This window comes from Aedes aegypti, chromosome 2, assembly GCF_002204515.2.
Source record: "Aedes aegypti strain LVP_AGWG chromosome 2, AaegL5.0 Primary Assembly, whole genome shotgun sequence".
Taxonomy (NCBI): Eukaryota; Metazoa; Arthropoda; class Insecta; order Diptera; family Culicidae; genus Aedes; species Aedes aegypti.
Genome location: NC_035108.1, coordinates 77,806,256 through 77,823,660, shown reverse-complemented (window position 1 = coordinate 77,823,660; position 17,405 = coordinate 77,806,256). Strand labels below are relative to the sequence as shown.

Here is a 17,405-nt window from a genome sequence, read left to right as displayed (position 1 = left end):
TCTATAAAGATATCATCAGAAATCACTTCAGGGATTTCTAAGAAATGTTTCGTAAGATTTTCTCAGAAAAAACGTGGGATTCTTCAACATTTTTTTTTCATGAATTCATCCAATGATTCTCCTATGAGCTTTTCCTAGAATTTCCTCTATAATATTTGATCGGGACTTCTTTGAGAGGTTACCAGTTGTCTAAGGATATCTCCAGGAATTGTTTAAGATATTTGAAGAGGAATTTCTTCTTCTTGTTTTCTCCTTTAATGGCATTACGTCCCCACTGGGACAAATCCTGCTTCTCAGCTTAGTGTTCAATGAGCACTTCCACAGTTGTTAACTGAGAGCTTTCTTTGCCCAAGTTGCCATTTTCGCATTCGTATATCGTGTGACAGGTACGATTATACTTTATGCCCAGAGAAGTCAAGGAAATTTCCATTACGAAAAGATCCTGGACCGACCGGGAATCGAACCCAGACACATTCAGCATGTGTTTGCTTCGTAGCCGCGGACTCTAAACACTCGGATAAAGAAGGAATTTCTTATTTTTGAATATTTTTACAAGACTTTAATCAGCATTGTTTTTGAAAATATTTCCAGGATTTCTCCGAAGACTCTTTCAGAAATATATTGATATTTTTTTTCTGGGAGATTTTCATATAGCCTCAAGGAAATTGATTTCATTCAGAAATTGTACAAATGTCCAAATTGTCCAGAATTTCTTACAAGCATTTCTCCACTAACTTCCCAAGGGTAATGCAGAGAAAAAATCAGAGATTATTAGAGGAATTCCTGAATGACAAAAAAAAAACGAGATCTTATGCTAAAGGAAATCCTAAGATAAGTTTCAATGAAACTCCTACCTGATGAACTTCTGCGAGGATCTCTGAAAAAAACTTCAGAAAATTGAGAATCCTGGATAAATTTGTATAAGAATAATCAAGAAGCTATCGAAATGGTTGACTAAACAAGAGAAGCGTCATATCTTTGGAGGAATCAGTAGGAATCCCTGGTTTAATTCCTGAATCTTTGTCTGAGTCTACAATTTTGCCTGAATCTACAATTTTGCTGAAGATAATAAGCATAACGCCATTACTTCAACTTTTCATGTTACGTAAATTATACAAAATTGTCAAGAAAAAAAAAAAACGCTTTATTCAAGCTGTTATTGCTTTTGAATTTGTGATTGGAAAAATCTCTCAAAAATATATGTTAAAATTCAAATTACGTCAGACGTGCTGTAAAAACGTCATTCAAATCGGTCTATAAATAACTGAGATCTAAGCTTCCAAAGTTGACCGTTTTGTATCGAAAATCGAAAAATTTGCAAATGTCATATCCAATACTGTATGTATCCTCGTAACTATTTCTTGAGGAATTTTTGTAATTATAACTTAAATTTCTTGTAGAATTTACCGAAATAATTCCCAGTAGAATTTCAGAACCATTTCTTGACAGAACTCTTAAAGGAGAATGTTTCGAGGAATCCTTGTAAAAATGGCTAGGAAACTTTGGAAGAGTACCTAGATGACCAATCGGAAATTTGTTGAACGAATAATTGGAAGAATTCTCTAGAGCAATTGCTGGGAGAATTTCTGCGAAAATTATTTAAAGAACCAGTGTTGGACTGCTTAGGAATATCGAGAATAAAATACTGGAAGAACGCCTTGAATCAACCTTTGAGATATCGTTAGAATGAATCCCTGAGATAATTGGTGAAAGAATCTTGGGAGGTGTTTCCAGAAAACCTCTGAATGTGTTCTTGAAGATATTCTGTAGGAATCATTCCAAAAAAAGTCGTTATCGAAGAATCTGTGGAGGAATTCTTGAAGAACCTTTGTAAGAGTCGCTTATAAGTCTCTGGAGAATCTAGAATTTACGCTAGTCTGTCTGCAAGCATTATTCCACGAATTCTTTCAGAAATTTGATCTTAAATACTGAATTTTATTCATTGAAGGAAAATCGCTAGTGAAATCTATTGAGAAAATTCATGGAGGAGCTTCATGAACAATCTCTGGTCGACAGTGAAACCATTGACGAATCCTTCAAGCAATTAAACGGCGCCGGTCAAGTCCTTACAGTCAGTTGGAATGCGGAAGGAATGTTAGTGTGTAGTGATTGTTGCTTTTAGAGACCGAGAATACCTCTGCATCTCCACAATCACCACGGAAAGGGTGTTTGTAGTGGTCGGTGATGAGATACATGGATACGCAGTAAAAATACGACTTTTATTTTAAACTAGTTCTGCGTGTTTGTCTCGCAGTGAAAATATATTGGTAGGGGAATTAGGGGCATAATGGACACGTTAAGGAAATGTTCGTTTTAAGACCATAAAATGGCAATGTTTTTAATGCTATATTCATTCATGATGATAAAAATCATAACATATGTCAGAAAAGCGAGATAGAAAATTGGGTCGAAAACAAGGCGGGTAAAAAGGTATCGGGGCGAAATGAACACATGCATGAAATTTAGTGATTCCAATATATTCTATGACTGTCAATCGTTCCGATATGTTGATGGACTCTCCCTCAATCATAATAGTTAAAAAGAACCTTAATGGGTTCGTTACTTTGCTCAAAAAATAGATTCTTCGATGGCCTTGCTTATGTGCCAATTTGAAACTGAGAAAAACTTTAAGTCAAGTTTTGAAGGAAAATTGAAGCAAAAAATATATTTTTATACCGTCATACATTTCAGATGCAATACAGATTTCATGCAGTGAATGAACTTTTGATAGAGTATGCATATTCTCAGATATTGAGGGGGTGTCCATTTCGCCCCGTATGTTCATTATGCCCCTAATCCCCCTAAGAGATTAAGAAAATACGTCGACATTCAAAATGTCGAACTATTCAAAGGTTAGTTTTAACAATGACGCGAAAAGAAATAAAATTATACAAAACATGAATAAGAGATTATGCCGACACTTGAAATGACGAACCATCCATGGTTTGTTTGAAAATTACATAAACGTAGCGTTGTCACAATAAAAATGTGTTATCATAAGCATAAAACGAGCTCACCATTTTATAATTCATCCTCGACTGAACACGCCCTTTTCGCCCTCGCACAACACGAACCGGAAACGACGCCCCCTCCTCTAGGACTGAAAATCGCCTCCAGGGGGGAGGGAATAGGTGGGGTTTGTCGCCTACTTTGGGTGTAATTGTTTTAAAGTCTCGAGACTTTGAGGAATTTTTCCAGGGAGTTTTTTTTATTGAATTCCATTACAGATTCCTCAAAATATTTGTTCCAAACTTCCAAATGCTTTTCAAGGAATTTGTGGAGACAGAACTTCTTCAATGGATTCTCAGTGAATTGAATCAGGTATTTTTTTAATGATTTTCTCCTGGAATTTCATCAGAAAATAATTTGGGCATTTGCTCAAAGTTCACATTGGAATCACTCGGAAAATATCTTAGGAAACCACGGATTTTCAAATAATTTTCAGCAAGATTCTTGTGTAGGATATTTTTAAGGATCAAAGAGCATTTTTTTTTCAAGAGATTCCTTTAAAGATTTTTCATGAACATATCAAGGAAATTTAATCAGGAATTCTTTTAACATTTTCAAAAATTCGATTGGTAACTCATATTTCCTAGGAATTCTTTTGAGGCTATTCCAGAAATTACTCCAGAGATTTCTTAAGGAATGCTTTGAGAGAATTTTAATTTCTCCAGGTTTTCATCCGATGATTTCCGATTAATTTGACTTATGAATTCCTCCAAGATTTTTGATCAGCTCTATTAGAAATCTTTCAGACATAATTTGCAAATTTTTCCTAGAGAAACTTTTCTTCAATATTTTCGCTCGTGATTTCTTCAAGATTTCATTCAAAAATTTCTTCAAGCATACTACCAGGAACTATTCTAGAGATTGCTCTACGGCTAGCTTCAGAGATTCTTTCGGATGTTTTTGAGAAGTTCTTCCAGAAATTTTGCAATCTAATGCTCAGTAAAATTATCCAGACATTCTTCCAGGCATTTCTCCAAAAAATGCTTCAGGGCGTTATCAAGAAAAAAAAGCAGAAATTATTAGAGGAATTACTGAATAAAATATCCAATTGGAAATTCAGAACAAAATCTGAAAGTAATCACCAATGAATGCTCTACTTTGTCTGTTGTGATCCCTGTAAGATTTTCAGGAGAAATATTTAGAAATTTCTTGGGTGGATTCTAGGAGCATCTACCGAAAAAAAATCCTGTAAGAATTTCTGGAGCGATTCTTGGAAGAATCTGCGGAGGAATTTTCGAAGGAATCACTGTGGAAATTGCTTAAGTAATTACTTGTAAAATCAAAGAAGGAACTCCTGAAGTATAACAATCCTTATAGAATTTATTGGAAAAACCCTAAACGAGTTTTTCCTCAATGTATTGAAGAAAAAAACTGTCGAATATCGCTTGAAGTAACAACTGGAGATATTGGTGGACAAATGATTAGAAGAATCTCTAAACGAATTCTCTTGAGGAAATCCTTGGAGAATCCCTGAGAGAATTTTCTAAGAAAAAAACTATAGGAATTATTGAAAGAAACATCGTTAGAGTTCTGGAGAAAAAAATCCGAGTAGAAACTTGTGGAGGAATTCTTGATAGATTAACTGAAAAAATCTCAAAACAGTTTTGAAAGAATTCCTGTAGGAAACTTCGAAAGCGGATAAATTGGTAAAATAATTACTAAAACAATCTCTAGAAGAAATTCTTAAAGCAATTCCAGTGAGAATAGGCAGAGCATTCCTTATGAAAATTACTGGAGAAATCAGTTTAAAACTACTGAAAAAAAAATCTGACAGTTGACCTTCAAACGTTCTTCGAGTCTCTGAATGGATTCCTAGCGCAATCTTTGGAGAAATCATCAGGGAAAAAACTATAATCTTTGAAGAATGTTTAGAAAAATTGTTGAAGAACATGTGTGAGAGTCGTTTTAAAATTTAAATCAGATTTCTTCCACAAATTATTGCAGAAATTCTTCCTTGATCACTTTCCCGGAATTTTTTAGGGATTTCTCCAAAATTTCACGTAGCAGTTTTTCTTATGTAAATTTGAGGAATTTCTCAAAAACCACCTGCAGGGATTTTACCTGAAGTTTTTTTCGGTGGTATTCACAGAATTTCTTTACATTTATCGAAAATGTTATGGAGAAATTCCGATTGAAAAATAACAGTAAGACTCTAACAAACACTTTATTTAGGATTTCTGTTGAAAATACCAGTAGTTTATCCAGAGATTTCTTTAAGTAATTTTCTAGAATTTGACCAATGCTCACATGTTTTATAAATTCCACTTAAAATATCAGCGGGATTACTTCTGAAATATTTCCGGAGAATCATTGAAAAACATTCGTTCAGAAGTTACTCCATGAATATTTGCAGATATTTGGATATGTAGTTCGTAGGTTGCCTTATGACAAAACTTAAACCTTAGAAGAATCTTTGAAAACCTAAATGAAAAAAATGGGAGAACTTCAGGAGTATTCTTTTTTTTTTCTTTAGAGATTTCTCTAGGATATTCCCCTGAGATTGTTTTTATGATTTAGCGAATTTTTGAGCAAGTTTATCGAATTACTTTTAAAAAAGGAATATAATCATTGACGACCAACGGCCTATCCTAAAAAGTTTCTAGTTTTGGTTTAGCAGCTGAAAAGGGTTTCAGTCCGATTGGAACATTTTTCAAGCGTTTAATCGCGCGGTTGCCTAATCAACCTTTTCAACGTGTTCTTTTGAGACCTCCCGCCATATTTATCAGCTACATACCTGCGTATCGAACACATTCTTCAGCAGTATCTGGAACTGGTTGAACAGATTCACCGAATCGTTCCGGCAGTCGTGTATCACCTTGATCACCTTCTCCGACTCGAGCACCTCCTTAATGCCACCGTGCGGCACCATGTCCGGACAGGACGCCACATCAAAGATGAACGCCTCGCCCCGGGTCGTACCCAGCTGGATCATGGTAATTTGGCCCCGCACGCCCAGATTGATGCCCTCGCAGTCGAACGAGACCACGGCCTGATCCTCGTAGGTGGACGCTTTCAGGATGGCATTGTTCACGAAGAGGGACTCCTTGACGGTGGAGATGACCCGGGTGTTCTGCAGCACCTTGATCTTCCACGTGTCCCCGATAAAGTAGTTGTTCGAGTGCACCGGACTGGTCGGCGTCGGCGAGACGGGATGTGGCGCTGGGTTGTTGTTCGGTGGGGGACCACCCCCTCCGGGACCGACGCCGATGCTGTGATGTTGAATGGCAGACATTGATTGCTTATCTTTCTCTAGGTTTTCGGCGAGCGTTTTGATCACCAAACTATTAATACGTTGTTTGAGGGTTTGATTTTTCGGATTCACAGCCGGGTTGTTGTTATTGTTGTTGATGAGATTGGCTTTCTCGTTGGCTATCGGGTTGTTCGATTCTAGCCTTGCCGTTTGAGTGGCTTGCTGTTGAACTGCTGAGTTCTGTTGGGATTTTGAGTACGCGGAATTGGAGGAGAACGGGCAATTTTTGGGACAAAGGTTCTCCATTTTAAAAATCATTATTGATTAGTAAGCTATCGAAACCACTAGTGGGTTCGCTTTTACTACTGCTCAGTACGGTGGCCGGATCGTTGGGGACTATTCCGACCGAGACCGGTTCGTTGAGTTTAAAATCTCCGATCATGTTTTTGGGTGATGCTGTCCGACTGGTATTGTTACTACCGTTGGCACTTCCCACGGCACTTCCGGCACTGCCGATGCTTGGTATGGTGTTGAACGAGCTGTTGGACAGGTTGAGCTTGTCCTGCGCCTGCCGAATGTGTGAGTCGGACAGTTTTGGCTTCTGTAGAAGCGTGACTAGATTGGATTGTATGTGGAAGCAGTCCGAGAAGAGCTTCAGAAACGTTTTCAGATCGCTCGGGTTTTTGAACATGTGAAACCATTGTTCCTGGGGGAAGTTGGATGTGACCATGTGGAAGAGCTGATCGACGATGATGGGGCCCTTGACTTCTATCACCTGGGCAAACGAGTCCAGCAGCTGCTGGGTGGCCTGTGTGTCGATGGATGAGTTTGGCAAATGCAACCGCTCCGATGCGGGGACGTCCTCCTCGTTCTCGCACCCGACCAGGACGACATTATCTCCGTCCACCACGTGGAAGGTATCCGGATGTTTGAGCAGGAATTCGGTGAACTCTCGGATGTGCTGGCCGGAGATGTGTCGTACTTGGGGAGAGGCCTGACTCCGATGGCCGAGCAGACTACGAATAGGCACTTCAGTACCCTTGCCGTACTGGAGTAGTTTGTGTTTGAAGTAGTCTTTAGCCTCCTGGATGTAGTCTCGTTTGCCTGTGATCGACGAGTCGTCCACGCTGCTCGATGTGTAGCTGTTGATGTGAACGAAATCGCCGTTGATTTCGAATAGGGCAGGGTACTGTGAGAGGAACTTTTTCAGGCCTGCAAGAGAGGAAGAAAAGATGACTTTTAGTGGGCTTATTATATTGGTTTACAAATATTTGACAAATTGCAATCGGCCTTTAGAGTGATTACTCCAAAAACTTATTTTCCATGAAGCTAAAACTCCTATTGATGAAACTAAAGTAATTTTTGAATTTACATTTTTACCACTATCCTATGAATAAAAAAATCTAACATTTGCAAATTAATAAAAGGACTATTATTATTATACTGGTTTACATTAAAAGTCCGAATCAGTTCATCACACAAAAACGCATTCTTCATACAAATCATATCAGCTTACTTTCTAGTTATCTCCAATCGCCCATTTCTGTTTCACTTTCATGCATTAAACAAAATATTGCCAATTTATTAGTGTTTCCTATCGCCCCCAAAGCTCGCTCAGTAGCTACTTCTGCCCCAATAAACAATTTCCCGGGGGAGTTCATTTCACGCTAGTTCACCATCGCAGCTCGTAGAATCCATTGGTAAATGCATAAAACAGAGCCGGGAATTGGTGAACAGACGGGATGCATCGCCTTGCCAGCAATCCAGTAGAATACTACTGCAACACATCAGCTGTGAACAGCGTGGGCGTGTTCGATTTGTCTGCAGACTATGCTAACGGGTGGCGGAACAGGCGGTAGCAATTGTTGGGATGAAACTAAATGTTCAAACTTATTCCTCAGCCCACGCGTTCCGATTTCCCCTACTAGCCCAAGTCGTTTCTGTATGGTGTTGTAACCCAGCTTCCAGATGCAACTTGTGCAGGCTGTTTAGCGATCGGACAGTATTGCTCGATGGTGTGCTTGTTACAAGATGGAGAGATAGTTGTGTTGATTGCCTTTTGGTAACGTGCCTATCCGTGCAGAAATTTACAATGTGGTAATTGAGATCTTAAAGGAAATTAACCAGCGTTACCGATGGGCATCAAAGAAAATTATTTTTAATTTGATATCAAAGACAGTCAAGATATCATTATTATATGAAGTTTTGAGATAAGATTTATTAACTCATATTTTAAGCGATACAGTAGCGCAACCAGGATTTGGTTCTGGGGGGGGGGGGGTTTGATATCTTGAAGGTAATATTTTTTTGGGAAAGTAGGAAGCCAGACCCCATTCTTGGCTCACTTCGGCAGTGGGGTTTTTTAAAAAAGCTAGAGCGCTCATATTTGGCCACAATATGCATCGTACTGATGCGCTTCTTAAACCAAAGTTTCAGACAATTCTACCGAGAAAAACCCCCCATGCCAAAGTGAATCAGGGAAGTGCCCAAATGGTTCTGCACCCATATGTTTCTACAAAAAAAATGGGTTGTAGAGTTTTAGTATATTTTGTTTTGAATGTGCATAATTGGTTAAACTCATTAAACAAGATTAAAATACATAACACGTGATAATGCTCAATCAGCATTTACTTATCTGTATTTGTTGAATATTTACCATAGCATTCGTTGTCGTCCCATGTTACAGTATTCGATATGCAGAAGGAGAAAACATTATCTGCGTAATTTTTTAAAACTGAAGAAACGATTCTCCGGAAATTCATATGCTCTGAAGGTCGGAAAAGTTTGCAATGTAATGAGCAAATTGAAAGATTATTTATGCTGCGGATGGGACCTTTTTCCCAATACCGTTTTGATTCATATTACGGACAGCTTCAAATTCCGGACACTCTACTTTGTAAGGGAAACATTTCACGCGAAATGTTTCAATTTTTGCTGTTCAAAAGTTCTCAATTTCAAGGCTCGTTTTAGTAAACTTTTTCCATAAATATCTTTGAAAATTTATAATGCCCAACTACCTTAGATGTCTCTTTGGTGGTTTAAGGGGACACGGGAGACCGTGTTATTTTCCCTATCTTTCGTCTCACTCTAACAATAATCATCAAAACTTTCTGGAAGCAAATCTCGATTTTTAGTGAACCGATGAAGCTGAAAATTTATCGGGTTGTGCACTACATATATAGAATCATAGTGATACATTTTCGCATCGATATATGGAGTGGTTCTTGGGATTTGCTTCTTGAAATGGATAGGATGATTATGATGACGTCCCGTGCGGCCTTAACGATTTCGATTGATGATTTGACTGTTCCATTAATGATTGTCATGAGCTGTCCGGAATTCGATTCAAAGTGTCCGGAATATGAGGCAAAAGTGAGGAAGCGTCCGGAATAAGAATCATGAAAACGCCACACATTTTGATTTATTTAAAATTATTGAAGTTGCGGAAGCGTATTATTCACCCACCGTTCGAAAGTAAAGGGTTTCCGACGCTCAATAGCGCTAAGGAATCATACAGAATGATTTATTTTGTATGCTCTATGCTGGGTTATATTTACCTGAGTCCTTAAGTGTCCGTAATATGAATGAAAACGGTATATTTAAATGGATGACCAACTTCTGACACAAATGCTTCAGTTAAGTTTTCAGAAAAGGCAAAATAATATTATAGCCTTACAGCACTGAATAGCATAAATTACCCACGGGTCGCTTTTCATATTAAAAGGTCAAACTTGGAGACCTGGGTCTTGGCTTCTAGTGGGCTTTTTGTAACTTGCACTGAAATTCATAAATAAGCTTTCACTCACTTCACATAATTTCACTCAGCAGAAAATTCATGATATTTCAAACACAAACTTCTTTGTCTTCGTATGTTTCGCATCGTGTGAAAAATGTCTTAACTTTCACTTTGATTTTATTTGAATACAAAACTTTTACTAAATAATATAGTTCTAAAAACAAGTTTGAATTATTGATCTATTTCGCAAAATAAGTGGAATGAACAGTTTTATTTTTGTGTTTATGTTAAATTTGAAGATTTATTATTACTTAAAAGATTGATTTTTTAAAGCTTCGTATTTCCGGCTAACCTATGTATTTCCAAGCTAGGATGTATATTTTAAGTCAATCCAAGTACTAGAAGCCGAGATTCAATCCTCCAAACTCGACCATTTTGTTTTGATAAAACGACCAACTTGTACTATATTTTGTTCAGTACTGTATTATAGTACAAGTTTGCAAATATTTTTGTTTTATTAACCTCTTCAGGGGTCTAAGAATTTAAAGAAAACATAGAATAAGAATGTTACTGTTAAAACCACTGAAACTCAGAGTGTTAATACGAGCCTAAATTACTGATCCATAATTGTAGAATGTTAATGAAGTACAGAAATATACAAGATAAGCCTTATATTTTTTCGGCTCCGGGGGGGGGGGGGGGTTACCCCCAAAACCCCTTGGTTACGCCACTGAAGCGATACTTTACAATTTACAGGACACAAAATCATTCAAGTTTCTAATCTTGAAAGATTTTGTGTCCTGAGAGTGAAGATTATGTGTGAAACAGCTTTATGAAGTATATAGGGTGGTCCAGGAAAAATTGGCACAACTTCAATAACAAGAATAATAATACCTATTTTTGTAGCAAACAATTATTTTTATAGTTTTGTGTTTCTCTTACGGCGATTTAAAATGCCACATGAGGCATTTTTATGAATTTATCTATAAGGTAAATTACATCGGGGCAAGTTGAAACGGGTGAGGCAAGATTAAATGTGAAGTTTTGAACATGATGCCAACAAATGTTAGCTGTTTCTTATTCCGCAAAAGTTGACTTCATCTGTTGACTGAATGTTTCTATAGTTGAATTTTTCAACATTACAGATTTTTACAATGATATCTTGCCATTTCGATTTACCCCATCCGTTTCAACTTGCCCCGGTGCGCCATAAAAATTGAATGGTGTTTGTATGTCATGAAATAACTTGAGAACGAGTCAACTGATTTTCCCTATTCTTTCACAGTTCTTGAAGTGTTACTTTGTATTGTAATCAAGTAGGCTGTAGTCACATGCACTGAAATACCCCATGCACAAGAGACTTTCCTAAAATTTTACTTCGCATAAACACGTTGGAGTCCTGGATGAATGCAACAGTGAAAAAATATTCAAATTTATTGACCCGTTCACAAACCATTTCGTGACATACAAAAACCATTCTATTTTTATTTATTCAAATATGCCGGAAAACCGTTCAATAGATATTGAGATAACATTTTTTGAGCAATAAATATCGCAGGGAAGGAGTGGGATGATTTCAAATTCCACATGGAACAAGTTTAAAAATAATAAATAAATTTTATAAATATTACTAGGAAGATGTTTTATTAACATATATCAACATCATAAGCTCAAGTACATTTAGGTGTTTCATAGAAATTATTGTTGAAAATTTAATTTGGCTTCTAATCCTAATTTATCCTACAATTCGAAAAAAATATTTGTTTTTCAATCTTCGTACAGTCGGGTCTCCAATTGAACGCAATCCATTAACGCGCATTCATATTACGCGCACTCCCATAAGACACACTAGAGCGTTATAGGAGACTCAGTCAGGGCTTATTGGATTTCATGAATTTGGGGGTGTTTTTGAATATATCTTATGCGTTAAGCACAGTACTGTCTTGGGTGAAGTTTCAGTGCTCAATACGATCTACCTTTAGGAGTTGAAGATCATCTTTTTTGTTGAGAACTTGGCCGGTAGGGGCGCTTTTTCTTACTTGTACTATATGAACCTTGAGGGATAAGAATGCAAACATTGTAACATACGATATCTATGAATCCTGATGATTTGGAAAGTTGATGTCTTCAGAAGAGTTGTTCAATGGTGGTCATTGAGATATGGAATTACGCCACTACGCGGAGTTAGTGAGCATTAAATTTTTGATTAGCGGATAGCTCAATAGCCTGACCACTTAGAAAGATGGCGTTTTAGGCAAATTTGTTATGCAATACAAGGGCTATCATTATTTGAGTCAAGATATTCGAGATTTTGCCACCAGGCGGCGCTAGCGAGCATGAAACTTTTGTTTTGCGGATATCAAAGGAGCATGACCACTTGGAAAGTGGTCGTCTTCAGCGAAGTTGTTCAGTAGTACAAGGGCTAATATTATTTGAGCCAAAAGTTTCAAAATATTGCCACCATGTGGCACTAGTGAGCAAGACAATTTTGTTTTTGTAGACTTGACTGTAAGACAATATCATCTTCTTCTTTCTGGCGTAACGTCCCAACTGGGACAAAGCCTGCTTATCAGCTTAGTGTTCTTATGAGCACTTCCACAGTTATCAACTGAGAGCTTTCTTTGCCAACTGACCATTTTTGCATTTGTATATCGTGTGGCAGGTACGATGATACCCTATGCCCTAGGAGTCGAGAAAATTTTCAACCCAAAAAGATCCTCGACCGGTGGGATTCGAACCCACGACCTTCAGCTTGGTCTTGCTGAATAGCTGCGCGTTTACCGCAACGGCTATCTGGGCCCCTGAGACAATATCACAAAATTAAAATTTTGTAATAATTTTGGTATTTCAAACACAATTTTCAGAACTCCTTATAATTTTCGATAGGCTACTAAAATTTTTAATTTAAGCATATTTCAACGTAAATATAACGATCTTAAAGACTTCATGACTAAAATTGAGATAAAAAAGAGATTGAACACGAACTAAATAGAGACCAAACAGAAACCTGAAAAAGCTCTCCATAAATAATTCTCAGGGTACATAATTTGTTTAGGGGATTTCTCATCACATTAAGTTAAATTAAAGTATTATTTTATGTATTTTTCTCAAAATATTTCATCAGAAGGATATTCTGGTATTGATTATAGGTTTCGTACGGATGTTACTCCGAAATTTCCCAAAGAAGTGGATTCTGTGATTCTTTCACGGATTTCCCAATGAATTTTTCCAAGATTTTCTTCAAAGATTTCAAACAATTTTTTAATTTTTACGTACAGAAAATACAACGAAGATTTCTCCGGAGTATTTCAAAGTTTCGTTTTGACATTTCTTAAGTTCCCAGAGAGATCTTGAAAAATATTTTAAAAAATCTTCCGAAGCTTGTGTTGTTAGCAAATTTGTTCAGAAGCAATTTGAGGAAGCACTGTTTGGCAAGCAATTTTGATATTTTCAAGATAAACGGTCACAGTACCCGTACAATTTTGACAACATGTCAAACATTTTGTCTAAATCGAAGCATGCTAAAATCTAACGGTTGTTTTTATTACAACTTTTGCCTCCATAATAATGACTACGAATTAAATTTACCTATTTTGAACTTGATACCTAAGCCTCAGAAAGGTTCACAAAAATATTAAGATTAACATGATGACTGACCCATGATCTTTTTTTTTTTGTATTAACATTTCCGTGTTGACAAAATCGGCCGGTTTCGTTGCCAAAATCGAACGAGCAATTTTTGAATTTCGTTTAAGTGTAGGAGTTTGTAGAAACATTCCTTCTTCTAAATATTTATGCCTAAAGAGTATTTCAATTCGAATATTTTGGCATTTCTCTCAAAATTATATTTTAAGTTGCTCATAGATTAAAGTTCCAGTTATTTCTGACATACAGGTCAAATTTCTGACATACAGGTCAAATTTCTGACATACAGCTCAAAGCTGTGATACAGGTCTTCAAAAATGTCCATTTTATATGGAAATCAGCTATTGTTTACTTCATTCTTGCCAGTACTGTAATTTTAAAAGCAATCGTGCAACTCTGGTTTGCTTTCAGTGTTCTGAGTAAGTATGACGGAGACACTACTCTTCTAGATCTAGGTGGTAAAGATCATAATATAAAGCAGTTTGTAAAGCGATAAAATTATACATGATACTTTTCAATCAAATAAACATTGCTGGTCAAGTTTGTTGAAACCAAATTATTAAGGTTTTGAGATGTTTCATCGTTTTCTTTCCTTTCCTTCCTGGTGATGCTTCATTTTTTAGATTGTAGAAAACATTGCGATTACATATATACGGTGGGTGATACTTTCCCGAAGATGCCTAAAACCTATTAATGTACATGCAAACTGGCAAAAATAGCGGCAACATTTCTACCAGAACAGTGCTGCCTCAAAATACATTCAAGCTTCTGAATAACTTTGCTGGAGACACTTAATGGGTCGGAATCATAAGCTAGACTCTACTGGAATATACCTAATTTACATGCACACTAGCACAACGTAGCGGCAAAATGCGGCTATGGTCCTCATAGAGTTCCTTATCAGATAAGTGAAATAACAGGAATATAAAAACTTTTATCAACCAGAGATGTTATTCCGAAAGGATTTTATAGCAGAATGTGTTGTATCTAATAGCCAGCTAGGTGTTGAAATAACAAAAAATTTAACAGAAATTCTTGAGGTGGTATCATAATTGGTTGGTTTTCAGATAGACTGGATTTGATAACATGCTCTAGAGCTGCGTGCTCTTTGCCTGTTTGTGATAGAGCGAAAAAACTACTTAGAGAGCCATCACAACTTTGCGAGGCCTATTTGAATACAGATGTTTCAACAAATAAGTAAGCTCCATCTTTACGAAAAATATTGCAGATGTTATTCCGGATGCATGAAGGGCGTTTACCTTGATGTTATTGAACACGTACCGTAAAATGGGGTGTTAAGAGATGAAAAACAATTAAACTCAATTTTCAAGCTACTTCCAGTATATCAATAGATGAACAACAGACAGCCCTACCATTCTCTTATCGTGTAAATCAAAAGCCAAATACAATGATGACGATCCTATGACAGATTTCTGAGATAATCGTGAAAATGCGTGATTTCTTTTACGGAAATGCAAAATGGAGTGTTAAGGACTTTGAGTTTCGTAAATAAAACCATATTTTGCCGACAACAAAACATAATATTTTTGGTCAATAAGTTCCATATTTTCATTCAACATCATAAGTTATGTTTAACCCTAATTAGATAACACATCAATATTATTGAACTTAGAACTCTTGCATTTGGGCTTTGGGCGTTTTATTTTAACTGCTAAATCTTTCATAGTTGTTAATCTTATTTGGGAACTATCAATGTATCGTAAAATTATCTTGAAATGATTTTTGTGCACATAAGGACCATAACCTATAGAGTAAGGTGGGGCAAAAGTCCGACCTTAGTGGTATAATCAAAGTTTCCAGGAAAACAATAGCAGTTGAAGCAAAACAAATACCATACTGTGAACCTTCAACATATTGGCTATAATTTTGCTGAACAAATTTGGGTCAAAATATTCCCTGGCCACGATAACAGGATTTGACGGTGCCAAAGTAGAAGGTGCACCTTATGGTATACCCGTCTGTGAAACATATCACCTTCCCAATACTTTGACACACCTCTAACGGTTCGTGATTTATCATGAAACGGCTGCATTCAGGCGGAGGATCTGTTAATATGTTTCGGCATATTATCAGGTCCTCTTCGAACGGAGGGACCGCCAGGGCTCATTAGTTACTTATAAACCAGTGCTGGTTGTTGATGGTTCAGTTCGTTTACCACGAGCTGTAGCATCCTTTGTACTAATCAGTAATGGTTGTTAAGTTTCGAAGCTAACGTGTGATCAATCGTTTTATAATGCACCCATAAGAATGGGTGTTTGGTGGAACTGCGCGTAACACTCGTTGTTATTAAATTTAGTGATTGTGAGGGTGCTAATAGTGATTTTATAATAAAATCTATGGTGATGAAAATTTGAAAATGAAATTGGAAGTGAGTTTGATAGTTTTGTTAACACTTCAGTCGTCGCGCTGTTGTATTTTGTACAACACTGTTGAAAAAACCTCGCTCTTTGTTTACAACAGCAGCGTGGTGGCTCTGACGGTGGCAAACCACGCGACGACTGGAAGGTTAAAAATATAATAATGATGATGTATGATGATGTGAACTCTACTAATTTAATAAAGGCCATAATACATTTTGCAATCATTACTATGAATATAAACATTATTGCCTAGTTCTTCAAACATGCATGATAAAAGTGTTAATAATGACCGTGAGTGCAGAAGAATGGATCTAAGTGATTTTGTTTTACGGTATCTTTCTTGATAGTGCTAAATTGTAGTTTGAATGGTAATGACTCTAAAGCAACAAAAATAATGAAACATTTACATTGAGTATCTTTTAGTTACTTAGTAATGCTAACAGATGGTAAATGGTAATAACAATGAATTTATATGAAAATGATGTGACATGAAAAGTGATATAATGGAAAGTATATCTGAAGTGTATTACGAAAGTTGATGAGTGATAATCGATGAAATACGTGATAGTGTCGAAAATAAAAGTGACGATAGTGAGTGATGAAATGAAATGGGGAATGAGGACTTTTTAATAAAACTTTCGTTCTTCACTTTAACCACTCTAGTAGCATTTCAGGCCTTATCATAGTTTGATAGTAGTCTGAACTACTAGACTGCAAAACTACGGTAAGGGCTGATTGCTGCTAGGGTAGTGACCATTTGAGCAACATTGCTTAGGAACGTCTGTGTGATGAACGCAATAGAGGCTTATAAAAGCAAATGCTGGGAAGGAGCTTAGGGCAGATTAAGAGTGCCAGTACTACCCCTATCGCTACTGACAAAAAAAACAAACTTGGGTCAAAATATTTACCCATTTTTAGTTATAACACCGGTGGGGCAAGAGTTCGAATCTTGTGTGGGGCAAAAGTTCGCTGGCTTAAATACAAAATATCGATACTTTTATGACAGGCAACCTTTACACTAGCCGTAAACTTAAGTTTGCAGACAAATACACACTAAATTTTCATCAAAAAATTGCCCAAAACAGGGTTAATTGTAATATACTCAAAAATAGCAGTTTTTCGCAAAACTATCAGGTATCAGAAGGCCGGCTCCAGAGGCACGTTCCCCGCCATTTGGGAGATTTGTGCCATCGCCATATTTGAGCCTATTTCATCATCTACCCGATGGGAGAGGAAAGGAAGGGGAAGATGGGAGGAAATAGGAGTGGGGTCCCTTGAAGAGGGAAAATCGCACAAGCGAATTAAGAGCATGTAGCTCCATACCACAATGGGTTCGAACAGCGCCCTAAAAAGGGCACTGCAAAACGCATAAGCGCAAAGAGAGCCTATAGCTCATTACCACAGCGGGTTAAGAATAACAGAAAGTCCTGAAGATTCAGGTTAC

General features: G+C 37.0%; 1 protein-coding gene across 1 annotated transcript in view; it reads right to left on the bottom strand.

Moving 5' to 3' along the window:
* LOC5574790 overlaps positions 1 to 17,405 on the bottom strand; it is a 123,229-nt gene that overhangs the window by 12,463 nt on the left and 93,361 nt on the right. Inside the window, 2 exon segments of the mRNA XM_021841311.1 lie at positions 5,744 to 6,529; positions 6,531 to 7,411. Coding sequence (XP_021697003.1) covers positions 5,744 to 6,529; positions 6,531 to 7,411 — 1,667 coding nt within the window.